The 18831-nt window shown below is 51.2% G+C and overlaps 1 protein-coding gene across 9 annotated transcripts in view; it reads left to right on the top strand.

Annotated features, from left to right (window-relative positions):
* The window catches only part of LOC137420543 (cyclin-J), a 41647-nt gene extending 24713 nt beyond the window's left edge, over positions 1-16934 (top strand). For 5 of the 9 annotated variants that reach the window (XR_013622524.1, XM_068105679.2, XM_078772560.1 and 2 more), the window contains 2 exons: positions 12549-12652; positions 16672-16934. Coding sequence is in view for 7 of the 9 variants with exons in the window: in XM_068105678.2 (XP_067961779.1) it covers positions 12549-12652; positions 16672-16695 (128 nt within the window). In the remaining 2 variants the exon portion in view is untranslated. The remainder of the gene's footprint in view (positions 1-12548; positions 12653-16671) is intronic. The other 4 variants (XR_010983162.2, XM_068105681.2, XM_068105680.2 and 1 more) reach the window with 1 other exon arrangement.
* The last annotated feature ends 1897 nt before the right edge of the window (positions 16935-18831 follow it).

The following is an 18831-nucleotide window of genomic DNA, read 5'->3' as shown; positions in this document are numbered from 1 at the left end:
CCGCTTCGTTTGGTTACCTTAGTTTGGTGTTATTCAAAATTTACGAACAAAGCCGATATAGATGGTGGTCGGAAATTCCAAGCAATAGTTGAATGGACCATCCCTTGTGTCCTTTTTCTCAAGACTACATGGAGTCACGTGTTCCATGTACTCCATAGTTGCACTGACTTGTTTATTTAAACGTCTATCGAATAGATTATCAACTCGATCTTAGAAATATGGTAAACATTGCTGTTTTTTAACAAGTGTGAGCAGCCACACATTTGGTTAGCTGCTTCTCCACAGCAACTTCACCACAACTGCCTCTTCTGTTTTGTATTTGGAAACTATCAGTAGCCAATGTATGGTGGGCATTTCAATTGTCTGATCCTCAGTCTATGTACATCGATTGCTCTAGCATGGATCTGTTGACTGGGTTTCCCATCAGCGACATGTTTGGCCATTTGCATGACATGAGCCGCGACTTATAATGTGTTCTTATGCTTGAGGAAGGAATGGTGATGTAGGGCTAATTATTACCCGGCACTCGCGAAGCCAAATGCGGGGTTAAGCGATCGGGTGCGTTTGTATATCGTATATCCTACGTGCGTGTCTGCATTTAAAAAAATAATTTTCTCGGCAATCGTTGGTCCGATTGACACGAAATTTTCAACGTACGTGTGCCTCTGCCTGTAGAATTATTAGTGATAATTATAACGTCATAGGTCATATGGTATGGACGCCATCTTGGAAAAACATTACACCTCTATATCTCTGAAACCGCTCAATGGAAAACAATTGAAACGTGGCTCATTATCAAGTACTTCCCATGGGGAATAAGATATGTTAATGATGATGTCATTGGTGCCCTCATTATGGTACAACGTTATCATTATACTTGTCGATAATTGTTGTACCATTACGTACAACAATTATCGACAAGTACAACGCTTGATCTGATCAGTATGAATGTTTTCTTTTTCTCTGCAACTGTTAGTCCAATGGACATGAAACTTTCACCATAGCAGCGCGTCCTCCTGTAGAAGTTAACGATAATTATGACATCATAGGTCACGTGGTACAGGCGCCATCTTTGAAAAACTGAAAAACGTTCTCTCTCTCTCTCTCCCTCTCCCTCTCCCTCTCTCTTTCAAAACCTCTCTCTCTCTTTCAAAACCTCTCTCTCTTTCAAAACCTCTCTCTCTCTCTCTCTCTCTCTCTCTCTCTCTCTCTCTCTCTCTCTTTCAAAACCTCTCTCTCTCTCTCTTTCAAAACCTCTCTCTCTCTCTCTCTCTCTTTCAAAACCTCTCTCTCTCTCTTTCAAAACCTCTCTCTCTCTCTCTTTCAAAACCTCTCTCTCTCTCTCTCTCTTTCAAAACCCCTCTCTCTCTCTCTCTCTCTTTCAAAACCTCTCTCTCTCTCTCTCTTTCAAAACCTCTCTCTCTTTCAAAACCTCTCTCTCTCTCTCTCTCTCTCTCTCTCTCTTTCAAATCCTCTCTCTCTCTTTCAAAACCTCTCTCTCTCTCTTTCAAAACCTCTCTCTCTCTCTTTCAAAACCTCTCTCTCTCTCTCTCTCTTTCAAAACCTCTCTCTCTCTTTCAAAACCTCTCTCTCTCTCTTTCAAAACCCCTCTCTCTCTTTCAAAACCTCTCTCTCTCTTTCAAAACCTCTCTCTCTCTCTCTCTCTCTTTCAAAACCTCTCTCTCTCTCTCTCTCTCTTTCAAAACCTCTCTCTCTCTCTCTTTCAAAACCTCTCCATGAAAAAAAATTGGAACCTGGAACTCTGCATGGGGAATGTGTTGTTAACGATGACGTCTTTGGTGCCTTAATTATGACTTTGTGGGGGATACCCCATAGAGGCTGGGTTGTTCATAAATCACTGTCACGTTATCAATGGGATTATCGATGGTATGGGTGTTGCGTGCGCTCAGTTATTGGAGCCAGGCTCCTTTAAGAGGATTGGGCAGAAGTGACGGGGGGTTTATTTAAGAGGAGTTCCGTTTTGGTTTCATGAGGTTTGTTGGAATAAAGGAGCCTTGAGCTGTTCGAGAAGTTTCAGCCTTTTGTTGCCTGTAACTCCTACATTGGTGACCCCGACTTGCTCTTGGACGTTTCCGCAGATTTTAACGAACATGGCGACAAGCGCAGTTTCGATCAAACTGCCAGAGTTTTGGGAACGACAGGCTATCGTTTGGTTCACACAAGCTGAGGCCCAATTCGCCATTCGGAGCATTTCTGCTGACGACACTAAATATTATTATGTCGTGTCCGCGCTCAGCAGCTCCACCGCCACCAGGTGGTGAGCCTTCTCCAGGATCCTCCGGAGGGCGGCAAGTACGAGATACTAAAGGCACTGCTACTTGATACCTTCGAGCTCACTGAGGCCGAGCGCGCCCGCCAGCTTCTTTCTCTACCCGGTCTGGGCGACTCCAAGCCGTCAGAGCTGATGGACCACATGTTTTCTCTCCTGGGCAGCCCCCGGCCATGTTTCCTCTTCAGTGAGCTGTTCCTGCAGCAGCTGCCAGGACCGGTACGGTCAGCCTTGGCCAACTCGCCTGCTAAGGATTTCCGCGCCCTGGCCAGGGAAGCAGACAAGTTTTTCTCCGCCAGACAACAATGCAGTGTGGCTGCATGGGACCCGCCCCCGTCGAGCCTACGCTGCTGGCGGGCACCATTGCGGCCGCCACTATGGCCCAGCGGCAGAAGCCCCCAGGCTTGTGCTTTTACCACGCAAGGTCTGGTCCCAAGGCCAAGGCATGACGGCCACCCTGCAGCTTCAGCGAGTCGGGAAACGGGGTGCCGGCGCTCGTTAACTGCCATGAGCATCGGCCGTTCGGGCAGTTTGTTGTTCATTTCGGACACCGACTCTGGACGTCGTTTCCTCTGCGACACAGGTACCCAGGTGAGCATTTTGCCTGCGTCAGCATTAGACCGGGAGGCCGGGAGCCACGGCCCCGCCCAGGAAGCCGCCAACAGCAGTGCCATTCAGACTTTTGGTAAACGAAACGTGGCACTGTGTTTTGGCGGGCAGGGGTCCCACTGGGATTTTGTCACAGCGAGGGTGTCCACCCCCTTGCTGGGTGCTGATTTCCTCTGCGCCAACGGCCTATTGGTGGATGTTAAAAATCGGCAGCTCATTAATGTCGAGACCTTCAGTTCACCTCCATGCTCGCTGAGCGGTTCCGGCTCGACGAGGCTTCCTTGCGTGCTCTCGACCTCTGATGAGTTCTCACGCCTCCTCACCGAGTTCCCGGTCCTTACGAAACCCACGTTTTCGGCCGTTGCCATCAAGCACAGGGTGGAGCATCACATTCTGACTACCGGCCCGCCCGTCTATGCCCGGGCTCGACGCCTTGACCCGGGGAAACTCGCTGTTGCTAAGGCGGAGTTCGACACATTGGAGCGTCTTGGCATCGTTCGATGGTCCGACAGCCCGTGGGCCTCGCCTCCCCACATTGCACCGAAGCCGGGTGGCGGTTGGCGCCCGTGCGGGGATTACCGCCGCCTTAACAATGCCACTACCCCCGACCGCTACCCAATCCCGCACATCCAGGATTTTCTGCCCGCTTGGCCGGTAAAGTTGTTTTTTCTAAGGTGGACCTCATTTGTGGTTACCACCAGGTCACCGTCCGGGCGCAGGACGTTCCAAAGACCACGGTGATTACACCGTTCGGGCTTTTCAAATTCCTCCGCATGCCTTTCGGGCTCAAAAACGCAGCCCAGGCTTTCCAGTGCCTGATGGACAGCGTGTTACGGGACTTGCCGTTTCTGTTCGTCTACCTGGACGATATTCTCATCGTCAGCGCTTCCAGGACCGAGCACATGTTTCACCTCCGAGCTCTCTTCGAGCGCCCCAGTCAGCACGGCCTAATCATTAACCTGGCCATGTGCCTATTCAGGGTGGCCTCAATTGACTTCCTTGGCCACTGCATCACGAGGGAGGAGGCTGTTCCACTGCCATCTAAAATAGAGGCTGTGAAGGGTTTTCCGCGCCCCTCACCGTCAGGGCCCTGCAGGAGTTTTTGGGCATGGTGAACTTTTACCATCGTTTCATGCCCTGTGCGGCCCAGCTCATGCGGCGCCTTTATGAGGCCCTCAAGGGCAAACCTAACAAACGCGCCATTGACTGGACCGAGGAGATGGCTAAAGTTTTCACGGATACTAAACTGGCCCTCGCCAGCACGACCATGCTGGTGCATCCGTCGCCCGATGCACCGATTGCTCTAACCACGGACGCTTCGGACTACGCCGTTGGCGCCGTGCACGAGCAGTGGGTCAACGGTGCCTGGCAGCCGCTTGCCTTTTTTAGCCGGCAGCTCCGCCCTAACGAACGAAAGTACAGTACCTTCGATCGCGAGCTCCTAGGCCTCTACCTAGCTGTCCGACACTTCAGTTACCTGTTGGAAGCCCGCCCGTTCACGTTGTTTGTGGACCACAAACCTCTGGTTTTTGCCATGGCCAAGGTCTCGGAGCCGTGGTCTGCCCGTCAACAATGCCACCTCTCCTTCGTTTCCGAGTTCACGACGGACATCCAACATGTTGCTGGGAAGGATAACACTGTCGCTGATTGTCTCTTCCGGTCCATAGCTGGCGCGGTTCACCTTGGCATCGACTATGCCCGCATGGCAGCCGATCAGATCTCAGACCCGGATGTCCAGGCCTGCAGGGCGGCGGTCACAGTGCTTCGACTGTCTGATGTTCCGTTCATGGACACGGGCACCACGCTACTGTGCGATGTTTCCTTGGGACAGCCTCGCCCCACCATGCCCACCATCTGGAGATGGCTGGTGTTCGATGCCATCCATGGTCTTTCTCACCCTGGCAGGAAGGCGTCTCAAAAGTTGTTGGCGGCGAAGTTCGTTTGGCACAGGCTCAAGAAGGATGTTCGCAACTGGGCCAACACCTGCGTTGAGTGCCAACGCTCGAAGGTGCATCGCCATACCCAGGCTCCGTTGGCGCCATTCCCAGTGCCCGAGAGATGGTTTGACCATGTTAACGTGGACCTGGATTCATCCACCTCCTCACGATGGTCGATAGGACCACCAGGTGGCCGGAGGCCGTCCCGCTTACATCTACGACGTCTGCCGATGTGGACCGGGTGTTCATCGGCACTTGGGTTGCCCGTTTTGGCGCCCCCTCGGATATCTCTTCAGACAGGGGTCCCCAGTTCATGTCAGAGCTCTGGGGCGCTGTTGCCCAGGGGCTTGGGGTAAAGCTCCATCACGCCACTGCATATCATCCCCAGGCTAATGGATTGTGTGAGAGGTTTCATCGCTCTATGAAAGCTTCTCTCCGGGCCAGCCCCCGGGATGACAGTTGGGCCGACAGACTCCCATGGGTCATGTTGGGCCTCAGGACAGCCCCTAAGGAAGACCTCCAGTCCTCATCTGCTGAGCTCGTCTATAGCCAGCCGCTGCGGGTTCCCGGGGAGTTTAATTCCTGACGCTACGAGCCCCTGGTCCGCTGCCCGTCAGCGGTCTGTTCTCCGGGAGAATGCCAGGGTGTTTGCGCCGGTGCCCACATCTCAACACAGTTTGCCTCAAGCCCACGTCCCGCCAGATCTACATACAGCAGAGTACGTCTTTGTTCGCCATGACGCACACCGGGGGCCGCTTCTGCTGCCTTATGATGGGCCTTTCCACGTTCTGGAGGCCGGGGACAAGTCCTTCGTGGTCGACATCGGCGGCAAACCGGACCACCTTTCGGTGGACCGCCTCAAGCCGGCTCACTTGGATCTGGACCAGTCCCCACGGTTGGCCCAAACCCCACGGCAGGGCCGTCCCAGGCCGGGTAAGCCCCCGGTTTGCCCCCGGGCAGGCGGGGGGACCTGGCATGCCCCTAACAGTCCCTGCTCGGGTCATCAGGGGTCGTTTCGGCCGGGTGGTTGAGGCCCCCCAACGACTTGACATTGCCAGTGCGAGTGAAATCGGGGGGGGGGGGGGGGCACATGTGGGGGATACCCCATAGAGGCTGGGTTGTTCATAATTCACTGTCACATTACCAATGGGATTATCGATGGTATGGGTGTTGCGTGCGCTCGGTTATTGGAGCCACGCCCCTTTAAGAGGATCGGGCAGAAGTGACGGGGGGTTTATTTAAGAGGAGTTCCGTTTTGGTTTCGCGAGGTTTGTTGGAATAAAGGAGCCTTGAGCTGTTCGAGAAGTTTCAGCCTTTTGTTGCCTGTAACTCCTACAACGTTATAATTTGACAAATACAACGTTTAGTCCGATTAGTTTGAAATTTATTGAGTGTGATCTATGCAACAATTGTATTGGAGAATGTAAATGTATGATGTCATCGGTCATTTGGCCTGACAGCGATATTGGATCAAAGTTAAAAAAAAATAAAAAAAACCTTAAAAAACGAAGAGTTGGCTTGTACCAATTTGACTGCATGGGGTAAGTATTCCATGATTACCATTTAGCATTTGGTTTTAAAATGTTCATCTTGAAGCGCGGTGTTACGCGCGCTGCTTGTAAGCAAGGAGGAAGCGGACAACGCGGTAAGTTGTAAGAGTCTTTATTCAAGAGCTCCACTGTAACACTGGAGCGTTCCGGGCTGCGCGCCCGGTGTATATCCCGTGGCCACGCCTACCCCTTGGGCATGGCCGCCGCCCAATTGGTGCGCAGAATGATGCCCTCGCGCCAGTGAGCTTTCGTGTCCGCCACACGCGCCCCCCCAGAATTCCCGCGCACCTGGAGGGCCAGTTTGCGGGGCAAACGGATGACCCGGCCGAAGCGCCCTCTGGTGACTGGCGGCATCCGGGGTGCAGGGATGCCAGCTGGGATGCCTCCGGCTGCACCCGGGATGGGTGCAGGCTCGGGGGGCGGCGTGCCGGCGGGGCCGGGCGGTGCTGGGGGTCCGCCCGCCGGGGGGCGGCCCCGACGCGGGGGCCGAGCCACCGGCGGTGGGTGGTCCACGTCGAGGTGGGCCAGCTTGAGGCGGTCTATGGAGACCCGGTCAGGAGTGCCGCCGATGTCCAAGGTGAAATGTTTCACCCCGGTCTCCAGCACGCGGAAAGGCCCGTCGTACGGGGGCTGCAGTGGTGTCCGGTGGGTGTCGTGCTGGATGAAGACGTACTCCGCGGTGCGAAGCTCCGGGGCGACGTGCGTAGGTGGGTGCCCGTGGTGCGCCGTGGGCACCGGGGCGAACCTCTGGGCAGTCTCCTGCAGTGCGGAGCGCTCCTGCGCCGCGGACCATGGTGCCGTGGAGTCGGGGAGGAACTCGCCCGGCACCCGCAGCGGTTGCCCGAAGACCAACTCCACCGCGGATGCGCGCAGGTCATCCTTGGGCACCGTCCGGAGGCCCAGCAGCACCCAGGGGAGCCTGCCGACCCAGCCGCCGTCGCGGAGGGTCGCCCGGAGCGCGGCCTTCAACGAGCGGTGGAACCGCTCGCACAGGCCGTTAGCCTGGGGGTGGTAGGCCGTGGTGCGGTGCAGCTGGACCCCGAGCCCCCGCGCGACCGCCCCCCAGAGCTCCGAGGTGAACTGGGGGCCGCGGTCGGACGAGATGTCCGAGGGGGCGCCGAACCGGGCGACCCAGGTGGCGATGAACGCCTGCGCGACGTCCGCCGCCGTCGTTGACGCCAAAGGCACGGCCTCCGGCCACCGGGTGGTGCGGTCCATCATGGTCAGGACATGGGTGAAACCCCGCGAGGGGGGCAGAGGTCCCACCAGGTCCATGTGAACGTGGTCAAACCGACGTTCCGGCACCGCAAACGGGGCCAATGGGGCCTGGGTGTGTCAGTGCACCTTCGCGCTGGCACGCGAGGCACGTCCTGGCCCAGCCGCGGACGGCCTTCCGGAGGCCATGCCAGACAAACTTGACGGCGATCAACCTCTGGGAGGCCTTCGTGCCCGGGTGGGACAGGCCGTGGATGGAGTCGAAAATCCGGCGCTGCCAGCCCGCGGGCACGATGGGGCGAGGCCGCCCGAGGGAGACGTCGCACCAGAGGGCCGTGCCCGCGCCATTGAATGGCACCTCGGTGACGCGGAGGCCCGTAACGGCGGTCCGCAAGGCCTGGACGTCGGGGTCGGCGGCCTGGTCCGCCACCATCCGGGCATAGTCGATGCCAAGGTGGACCGCGTGGGCAACGGACCGGGAAAGGCAATCCACCACCGGGTTGTCCTTCCCCACGACGTGCCGGATGTCCGTTGTGTATTCGGACACGGCCGAGAGGTGACGCTGCTGCCGGGCCGACCGCGCCTCGGCAACCTTGCCCATCGCGAACACCAGTGGCTTGTGGTCGACGAAGGCCGTGAACGCACGGCCCTCGAGCAGATGCCAGAAGTGCCTGACCGCCAGGTGGAGCCCGAGCAACTCGCGGTCGAAGGTACTGTACCGGCGTTCGGGCAGGCGAAGCTGCCGGCTGAAGAACGCCAGCGGTTGCCAAGCTCCACGCACCCATTGCTTGTGCACCGCGCCCACCGCGTAGTCCGAGGCGTCGGTGGTGAGGGCTATCGGTGCATCGGGCGCCGAGTGCGCGAGCATGGTGGCATTAGCCAAGGAGAGCTTCGCGCCCATGAACGCCGCGTCCATCTGCTCGGTCCAGGTGACTTCACCTTTGCCCGGCTTCCCTTGGAGGGCCTCGTGCAAGGGGCGCAGGAGCTGGGCGATGCGGGGCAGGAAACGATGGTAAAAGTTTACCATGCCCAGGAACTCCTGGAGCCCCCTGATCGTGCGGGGGCACGGAAACCCCTTCACCGCCTCCACCTTGGCCGGTAGGGGGACGGCCCCATGCCTGGTGACGCAGTGCCCCAAAAAGTCGATTCCAGCGACACCGAACCGGCACTTGGCGGGGTTCACGATCAGGCCGTGCTGGCCCAGACGTTCGAAGAGCGTGCGGAGATGGTGAAGGTGCTCTTCGTGGGATGCGCTTGCGACGAGGATGTCATCCAGATAGACGTAGACAAAATCCAAGTCGCGCAAGACGCTGTCCATGAGGCGCTGGAACGCCTGAGCCGCATTCTTCAAACCGAAGGGTATCCAAAGAAATTTGAAAAGACCGAACGGCGTGATGACAGCCGTCTTCGGGATGTCCTCCGGCCTGACGGGGACCTGGTGGTAACCGCGTATGAGGTCCACCTTCGAGAAGAAGGACATATTCGCCAAGCGGGCAGAAAAGTCCTGAATATGGGGGACGGGGTAGCGGTCGGGGGTGGTGGCGTCGTTGCGACAGCGGTAGTCCCCGCACGGTCGCCATCCCCCGCCGGGCTTGGGCACGATGTGGAGCGGCGACGCCCAAGCGCTCTCGGAGCGCCGCACGATGCCGAGCCGCTCCAGCGTAGCAAACACCGCTTTAGCTACCGCGAGCTTCGTCGGCTCGAGGCGGCGTGCCCGGGCGTAGACCGGTGGCCCGGCGGTGGGGATGTGATGTTCCACCCCGTGCTTGACGGTCCTTGCCGAGAAGGTGGGCCTCGTGAGAGCCGGGAAACGGGCGAGGAGGCGGGTGAATTCGTCCGCTGCCGGAAGCGTGCAGATGAACCTGGCCGGAACCGAACCGCTCAGCAAGCCGCTCGATGAGCCGCTCCGTGAGCTGCTCAACGAGGTGGGCAGCGCGCAAGCGAGCGAGCTGAACGTCTCAGCCTGGACAAGCCTTCTGTGCTTGACGTCGACCAACAGGCCATTGGCACAGAGGAAGTCCGCGCCGAGCAGTGCCATAGGCACGTCGGCAGTCACGAACGACCATCGGAAAACCTGCCCTCCGAACCGCAGAGAAAGGCAGCGTTTTCCGTACGTGTGAATGGGCGTACCGTTGGCAGCAAGCAGCGCGGGGCCCCGGCCCGCTTGTCGGACGTACCGGCGGGAACGACACTCACCTGCGCTCCCATGTCGCACAGGTAACGGCGCCCAGATAAGGTGTCCGTTATGTACAGGAGGCTGTTTAATCGGCCGGCGCTCAGTGCCACTACCCAGGGCTGGCCCGGGCGTTTCCCGACCTGCCGAATGAGCACGGCGGGCGACATTGCCGGGCCTCCTGGCCGAACCTAGCGTGGAAATGGCACCAGGTTTGCGGCGAAGCCGGAGGCCGCGGTTTCCACGGTGGTGGTGGGCGGGGCGTGGCGGCCGCCACGAGGCGCCCCTCGGAGCAGGGGTGGGCACCCGCAGGAGGTTCAGCGGCTACGCGGTGCGTCGCGTAGTAGGGGTCGGCACCGCAGCAGTTTCGGGCTCGGGAGCCGCTACGGCCGCACCGAAACTCGCCTGCATGTCCAAAGCCGCGTAGAACTTGTCGGCCTCGGCCGCGAACGCACGGGGTTCCGTTGTCGCGGAACCGGCCAACGCGAGGCGTACTCGTGCCGGCAGCTGGCGTCGAAATAACGCCCGGAATAGAGCGTTCGGGGTTTCGTCGCCCATGAGCGACAGCATATGGTCCATTCGGACCGACGGTCGCGTGTCACCGAGCTCGGGGAGGTCCAAGAGGCGATCGGCCAGTGCGTCCACCGTGAGCCCGAACGTGGCGAGGAGGAGACGCTTGATCGCCTCGTACCTGTCATCGGCCGGTGGGTTCCTCAGGACCGACACGACGCGGGCGGCCGCGCCGGCCCCGAGGGAGGCGACCACGTGGCAGTAGCGTGTCTCGTCCGCCGTGATGCGTCGAAGCCTGAACTGGGCTTCGGCCTGCAGGAACCAGATCTCTGCCTGAGCTTCCCAGAATTCGGGGAGCTTTATCGCTACCGCGTTGGTTGCCATGGCTGTGGCGGGTTCGGGTGGTCAGTGACGGCTGACCAGAACGTCGGAGGTCACCAATGAAGCGCGGTGTTACGTGCGCTGCTTGTAAGCAAGGAGGAAGCGGACAACGCGGTAAGTTGTAAGAGTCTTTATTCAGCCTCGATTCAGTATAGAAAAAAAAAAAAAAAAAAAAAAAAAGAGAAGAGCTCCACTGTAACACTGGAGCGTTCTGGGCTGCGCGCCCGGTGTATATCCCGCGGCCACGCCTACCCCTCGGGCGTGGCCGCCGCCCACTTGGTGCACGAAATGATGCCCTCGCGCCAGTGAGCTTTCGTGTCCGCCACAATCTTTATAATTCTACAGGAAGCTGCCGCATCGTCATCATGAGCCTATTTACAGTCCACTGCAGGACAAAGACTTTCTTTTACTCACATTTGCCATGCTTGTCAAGTGTAGGTTGGCATGAGTTTTGGCAAGAATTTGTAATTTTTTTCAGGATGCCAACAATAACTCACCTACTCTTCAAGAGAGACATTGTGGAATATTTACCATCCGCCCAAGTAATGCGCACAGATGAGACACCCGGCTAAACGTTCATCTGATGGACGGTATGCACACGTCGATGCCTCGCCATGCCAGCAAAATACCAAGATGACAGTTTATAACTGGATTAGGATTTGAACCCAGGCTACACAGCTCAGAGGTGAGTGTACATACTGTAACCTACTTGCCAGTCTACAGTAGGCCTTGTTCCATACCAAATAATATGAAAATACGCATTGTGTAGAGTGAGAGCTTCGTCGACAATGGTCAGTCGATCGAGTACGCAGCCCTCGCAAAATAAGGATCGCTTTTTTATATTGTTTAGTTGAGAGATGTGAGCTACGTGGTGGTGTCGACTCTAAAGGTAGTTAAAGTGTATTCAGCATTGTTTCCTGTCATTGCGTAACGGAAATTAAGCCTTAATTTGAAGAAAGCCGGAAGTAGAAAAATAAAACGGAAATACGTCACGTTCTTCATGTGGCCTTCGTTTAATGCTTGAGAGATCGGCCAGCAAAGCAAGATCACCTGGGCAAGATGGCGGATCATGGAAGGGACATTTGAAATGACAACATGAAATTTTTTTCCCAAGGGAATGGGGAATGACAGTGAAATTTTGAATGGATTTACATAAACATGCAATTGCCATAGAGGTTCGCTTACGAAGCTCTCTATTAAAAATCTTAAGATATATGAACCACCTCATGAGGTACCACCAGCTACACTATCTTAGTCACTACACCCAACAAATTAAAACACAGCAAGGCCAAGAGATGAAGTAAACATTAAAAACAATACCTATTATAATTAAATAAAAACAACATCAGAGAATGTGGGATTCTAGTGTATATTAATCACCAGGTGAAAATAATTTATCGGTCGCGCCAGACCAAAGCAAGATCACGTGAGCAAGATGGCGGATCATGGAAGGGACATTTGAAATGACAACATGAAATTTTGTTCCCAAGGGAATGGGGAATGACAGTGAAATTTTGAATGGATTTACATATACATGCAATTGCCATAGAGGTTCGCTTACGAAGCTCTCTACTAATTTTGTCGTGATTTCCCTGTCCATCTTTAATATGTATTCAAAACAGAGCGCTTCAAGGAAGGAACATCTCAGGCAGTGGAAATCCCCACCAAACATGCTTTCACCATGAGCCTTGACCTTGTAAATAAAAATATGGGAGTGATGTGGTCAGCACTGTTATTGAGCTGGGTGCGGATACTTATGACTTGCTTCTGCGGAAACATTGGAATGCATTTGCGGTTATGTGAATGATGAGTTGAATATCACTCGGGATGATTGTACAAATACCAGGATTTTCTCACCATAGTAGTTCCTGGATTCCTTACAGAGCCTACAAGAGTGATCGCGATGCCAATAAGAAGAGGAAAGAGCAGCTGTTGGAACCCTCCCAGCCAGAGGTCTTTACCCTATCACGTGGTAAATGCACAAATGGTGAGCCTTAACCACAAAACCTTGGTCGTGCCGACGGTTGGTGCCAAGGTAGTTTCACACTTCCTGCAGATCCGAGGTCATCTCAACATTCACAACCTATGTAGTTCCATCCTTCCTATAGATCTGTAGTGATCCCAATGGTCACAACCTGTGTAGTTCCATCCTTCCTACAGATCCGAGGTGAAGGAGACAAATTTGTTTATTTCCACATCTTCACACATTGAAATGAACTAACCAGGCTAAACCAACACCTGACCACATTTTCACAAAATGTCTACACAACGTCCTTACACTGTCTTCAGTATTTGTACTGTTTTGCATTTTCACTGTTGTATCCAAAATAAATTATTTGCATTTGCTAAAGAATAAACGCATTTCAAGCAAACATAATGGCAAGTGTGTTCTAACTGCTTCCACCAGAGCTTCCAACGTCAGTCATTGCCTTTAGGTGATTAGAGAGCATGATGGGTTCTGATGAAACGTAGCGATGAGCCTGAGATAAAAACCCCTTCCAGGATATTGCGAAGACCTCTGAAGGTTGGTATTTCTGCACAATGCTACCTGGATTCTCAGAAACCCCTCCCAGGTTGTGGGGACTGTTCAAACATTGTTAGATCTACACTGCCCCTGGTGTTTCTGGAAATGAGCAGCAAAATCTTTCGGCCCATTCAACTTGAAGGTCCATGTGTGATGGCTGGCGTGACGTACACAGCAAGGATTTTGGTGAAAACTGGGCCTACCGTGACCATGTTCATTATCCACACCTAATCAATTTGTCTTCTCAGTCCGAACCCATCTTTTTGATAAAGTAATGTCGATGTCCATGGAATCATGTGACGGTGTTTGCCGATGAACCATTTCTGAGGGCTATGGGACTAGTCAGGTTCACTATGTTTTTTTCGTTAAAATTTTTGGAGATGAGCAAAACGATATATTTTTGGAATATTCAGAGCATGAGGAATCCCAAAATTAATGTTGGCATTTGCGTAGACACCTTTGCGAAAATTACCCTCAGGACAGTGATGAAGATCTGTAAAAGCATATTCCTGAACGGTGTAGACCCAGTAGATCCTGTATATAGGACTTATAGTTCAATCTGATACTAACAAGGCTGCTTTCTTGCTTTATAAACCCATACCTATAACTTCAAAGGACTTGCAATATCATGTATTATGTAATACAGTTATATCACAAATATAAAGACAATGGTTTTCAATTACCTTTGTTTGTTGCTTTTCTATAATCCTGAGCACTATGTTGAGGCCTTTATTGGATTCCTTGACCCGGAAAACATAGGATTAGCATATTTCATTAAGTTTCTAGGTTGACTCGAAGCTGAGATAGCGCAAAATATGTATTTTATGGCGGCCATTTTGAAAATCCAAAATCTGTGTCTGTGCAAATGCCAACATTGATTTTCGGATTCTCCATGCTCTGATGATTCCAAAAATGTGCAGGTTTGCTAATCTTCCAAAATTTTGAACGAAATTATATTTGTTAACATAGTGAACCTGACTAGACCCTTTTGATGCTTGTTCAACCTCTTCTAAATAATGAGAGAATTTTTTATTACAGCCGTGGCCAAAAATATTGGCACCTTTGCACTTTTTTCAAATAATTCACCATTTCTTCCAGACAATTGTTGAAATTAAAAATCTTTTCGTATCCATATTTGTATTTCTTTGGTTTGCAGTGGAACAAAACAAAAAAAGCTGAAAAAATTACAAAATCTTAGCTTATTTCACACAGAAATCCTAAAATGGCCCGGACAATATTAATGGCACCTTTTAGAAGTTGTTAGAAATAATTAAATTTCAAGCAGGTGATTCTCCTTTACTTTGGAATTGAACTCACCTGTAGTGAGATGCAGGTGCCTGCAATATAAAAATCACTCATTCAACCAGTTTGAATAGAGAAAAGGAGTCATTCTGCTGTTTTGTGTCACTGTGTGTACTGCGATGAGCATGGAGAAAAGAAAGAAAACCAGAGAATTGTCTGAGGAGGTCAGACACAAGATTGTAGCCAAGAATGGACAATCTCAAGGCTATACGTTCATCTCCAGAGGCCTTGATGTTCCTGTGTCCACCATACGCAATGTTTTCAGGAAGTTTAAGGCCCATGGCACTGTAGCCAACCTCCCTGGACGTGGCCGCAAGAGAAAACTTGATCGAAGATTGCAATGAAGGATTGTTCGAATGGTGGAGAAAACACCTCGATCAACTGCCAAACAGATTCAAGCTGACCTTCAGATACAAGGTACGACAGGTTAAACTCGCACCATCCGTCACAAACTCAATGAAAGGGGGTTCTATGGTAGGAGACCCAGGAGGAACCCACTGAGAGACATAAGAAAGGCCGAATGCAAATTGCGAAAACACACCTGAACAAGCCAAAATCTTTCTGTGGACAGATGAGACCAAATTAGAGCTTTTGGTGAAGCACATCATCTCTATGTTTACAGAAAACAAAATGAAGCCTTCAAAGAAAAGAACACCATTCCTACAGTCAAACATGGAGGAGGTTCAGTGATGTTTTGGGGTTGCTGTGCTGCCTCTGGCACTGGGTACCTTGAATATGTGCATGGCATCATGAAATCAGGAGATTACCGAGGCATTTTGGAGCTCAATGTTTAACCCAGTGTCAGAAAGCTGGGTCTCCGTCGAAGGTCATGGGTCTTGCAGCAGGACAATGACCGAAAACACACTTCAAAAAGCACCCAGGAATGGCTCAAGAAAAAACGGTGGACTGTTCTGAAGTGACCAGCAATGAGTCCAGATCTAAATCCCATTGAACACCTGTGGGGAGATCTGAAAACAGCAGTTGGGAGAAGGCACCCTTCAAATCTGGGAGAACTGGAGCAGTTTGCACAAGAAGAGTGGGACAAACTGCCAGTAGAGAGGTGTAGGAAGCTCACTCATGGCTATAGGAATAACTTCACTGCAGTTATTTTGTACAAAGCTTGTGCTAACAAATATTAAGTCCACGGTTTCAATGATTTTGTTGATGCCATTTCTATTTATTTTCTGATTTTAAATGACATATTAAGTTCTGAATCAAAAACAAGGTTCTGTAATATTAACAGTGAAATAAAGAATTGTGGAGACCAAATACATTGGCAATTTCAACTTATTTTTCGAGAAATTGTGAGTTATTTGAAAAAAGTGCGAAGGTGCCAATATTTTTGGCCACGGCTGTGTATTTGAGACTCGTTGAAGGAAGGATGTGATTAAGGGAAGTAATATTCTAACATGCATGAGATTCCATTTTGCTCAATGACATCAACTCGATGTAGCTTGTCTAAAGACGGTAAAAAAAGGTTTTAAAAAATGGATCTTGTCCTGCCTCGTCTAAAAATGGTTCTGCGGTTATCTTTAGTTCTCTCTTTACCTCCTTTACCTAAAAAGGGTTATTTTTACCTCCGCCCCGAAGTTGGACAACAACAACAACAACAACAACAACAACAACAACAACAACATGCATTTTAAGGCCATTTTCCCTGCTAGAGCGGGGGTTAGCCTACGCCCCGAAGTTGGACACAGGTTGTTTTCAGCCCTGGCTGTCTACCTAAGAACATGGTATCTCAAACGGTTATGGACAGATTCTGACGACATTTGGTGCAGGTTGCGTGTGTAACAAGGATGGATTGAATCGATTTAGGTGAAGATCTGTATATGGATACGAGACTTTTCAAAATTGTAAGTGATTCTTAGTGTGCGCTATACCATGTGTGCCACGCTATGCCACGTGTGCCATGCCATGCCATGTGTGCCACGCTATGCCACGTGTGCCACGCTATGCCACGTGTGCCACGCTATACCATGTGTGCCACGCTATACCATGTGTGCTACGTTCTCCTTTTAAATGTGTTGTTCATGGATGATTATCTATGGTGGAAATGAGATGCATCCTCAAGATTATTTGAATCATCAGGCTATGATCAAGACTAAACGGAAATGAGTTAGCTTTGTGACCGTTTGTCGCTCGCTCGGTCTCTCATAATCCATTTTTGTGTTTGACAGAGTGAAACTTCAGAAGACGAGTGAAGAGAAAACGGGTTTCCAGCCGCTGTGACGTCACAAATTGTGTGGTGGGAACGGTTGAAGGAAATGGTACCGCTCGGCCAGGCCGAGCTTTCTTGAAATCCCTGCGTCGACCGACCCCGTTCCGAAACGATCGAGTTGCACGGTTGTTCTGTGTTGGTGAGAGTAGTAGGCCCAGTGGATGTAGAGGAAATGCCATTTTCTTTTGAAATAAACCTAAGATGAAAGAGAAGAGAACATGATCAGTTTTCTGTCCTTTATGATCCAGGGTGGATTTGATGCAGAGAGAAATAAGAGTGAGACAGAGACCTGTCATTAATTCATTCGTCCTGCATACACTTAATTTCAGGACACACCACCTGGGAACATCCAGAGTGCTTGGTCCCAAAATTAGGTGACAGGGAAGAGGTTGGAATGTGGAGGAGCTCCTGCATTGCAGTGCAATGTCCTGGTGGGAACAGGACAAATCCACTGGGAATGACTTTACACACCTCAACTCTAAATAGTATATACAGTCACGTGAAAAAGTAAGTGCACCCCATGTAAAGTTTTGACTTTTTCAACATATTTCAACATACAGCTATTTGATCTTCATTTCAACAATATTGATAGATAAAGGTGATATAATATAACAAATATCATGAAACATTTACATTTTGTCGCCCATTGTATAATTTAAATAAACATAAATGCAAATTTCGCATGTGGAAAAGGTAAGTACACCCTTGGCTCTAATAGGTGGTATTGCCCCCTTTGGCAGAAACAACCTCAAGTAGGCGTTTATTATAACTGTCTACCAGTCTCTGACATCGACTGGGAGAAATTTTTGCCCTCCCCTCCATGCAGAATTCTTTCAGCTGTGCATTGTTTGAGGGGTTTCTTGCGTGCACAGCTCGTTTCAAATCCCCCCACAACATCTCGATAGGATTTAGATCCGGGCTTTGACTTGGCCATTTCAGAACCCTCCATTTCTTTCTTTTCAGCCATTCCTTGGTGGATTTACTGGTATGTTTAGGGTCATTGTCATGTTGCAAGGTCCACCTTCGGTTGAGCTTCAACTTTCCGACAGATGGCCTTACATTATCCTCAAGCACCCTCTGGTACAATGAAGAATTCATAGTGGATTCTATGATGGTGAGCTGCCCAGGCCCTGATGTAGCAAAGCTGCCCCAAACCATAATATTCCCTCCACCATGCTTTACAGTTGGTATCGGGTTCTTGTGGTCAAATGCTGTCTTTGGTTTTCGGCAAACATGTCTTCTGGTACTGTGGCCAAATAGCTCTACCTTTGACTCATCTGTCCAGAGCACATTGTTCCAGAAGTGCTGGTCTTTGCTCAGGTGTTCATTGGCAAACTTTAGTCTTGCCCTGATGTTCTTTCTGGACAGCATAGGTTTCCTCCTGGCACACCTCCCATGTAGATCAAATTTGTGCAGCCTCTTTCTAATGGGAGACTCGTGCACTTTGACATCAACAGTGGCAAGAGCTGCCTGTAGGTCCCGTGATGACATTCTGGGGTTCTTGTAGACTTCTTTCAGCATCTTGCGGTCTGCTCTCGGGCTGAACTTGCTGGGTCGGCCTGGCCTGAACAAGTTGGCAGTTTGGAATCTTCTCCACTTGTAGATGATCTTCCGGACAGTCGAATGATTGATTTCAAATTGTTTGGAGATCTTTTTAAATCCCTTCCCAGACTCGTAGGCATCTATGACCTTCTTTCTGAAGGCCTCAGAGAGCTCTTTTGATCTAGGCATGGTGACGCCGCGTACTTCAACAACAAAGAGCAAAACAAACTAAATGTCTGAGGTTTAAATAAGACAGGTTCCTCCAAGATCCTCTCTAACGATGTTCTAATCATTTGTACCTGAGCTGGTGCACCTGATTCTAATTTTAGGTATTTGAAGTAGTGATAAATGTCGGGGTGTACTTACTTTTTCCACATGCAAAATTTGCATTTATGTTTATTTAAATTATACAATGGACTACAAAATGTAAATGTTTCATGATATTTGTTATATTATATCACCTTTATCTTTCAATATTGTTGAAATGAAGATCAAATAGCTGTATGTTGAAATATGTCGAAAAAGTCAAAACTTTACATGGTGTGTACTTACTTTTTCACGTTACTGTACAATACTG

This window comes from Myxine glutinosa, chromosome 2 (assembly GCF_964187855.1).
Source record: "Myxine glutinosa chromosome 2, kmMyxGlut1.1, whole genome shotgun sequence".
In the NCBI taxonomy this organism is placed as follows: Eukaryota; Metazoa; Chordata; class Myxini; order Myxiniformes; family Myxinidae; genus Myxine; species Myxine glutinosa.
Note: the sequence above shows the minus strand (reverse complement) of the source record. Positions and strands in the feature narration are given on the sequence as shown.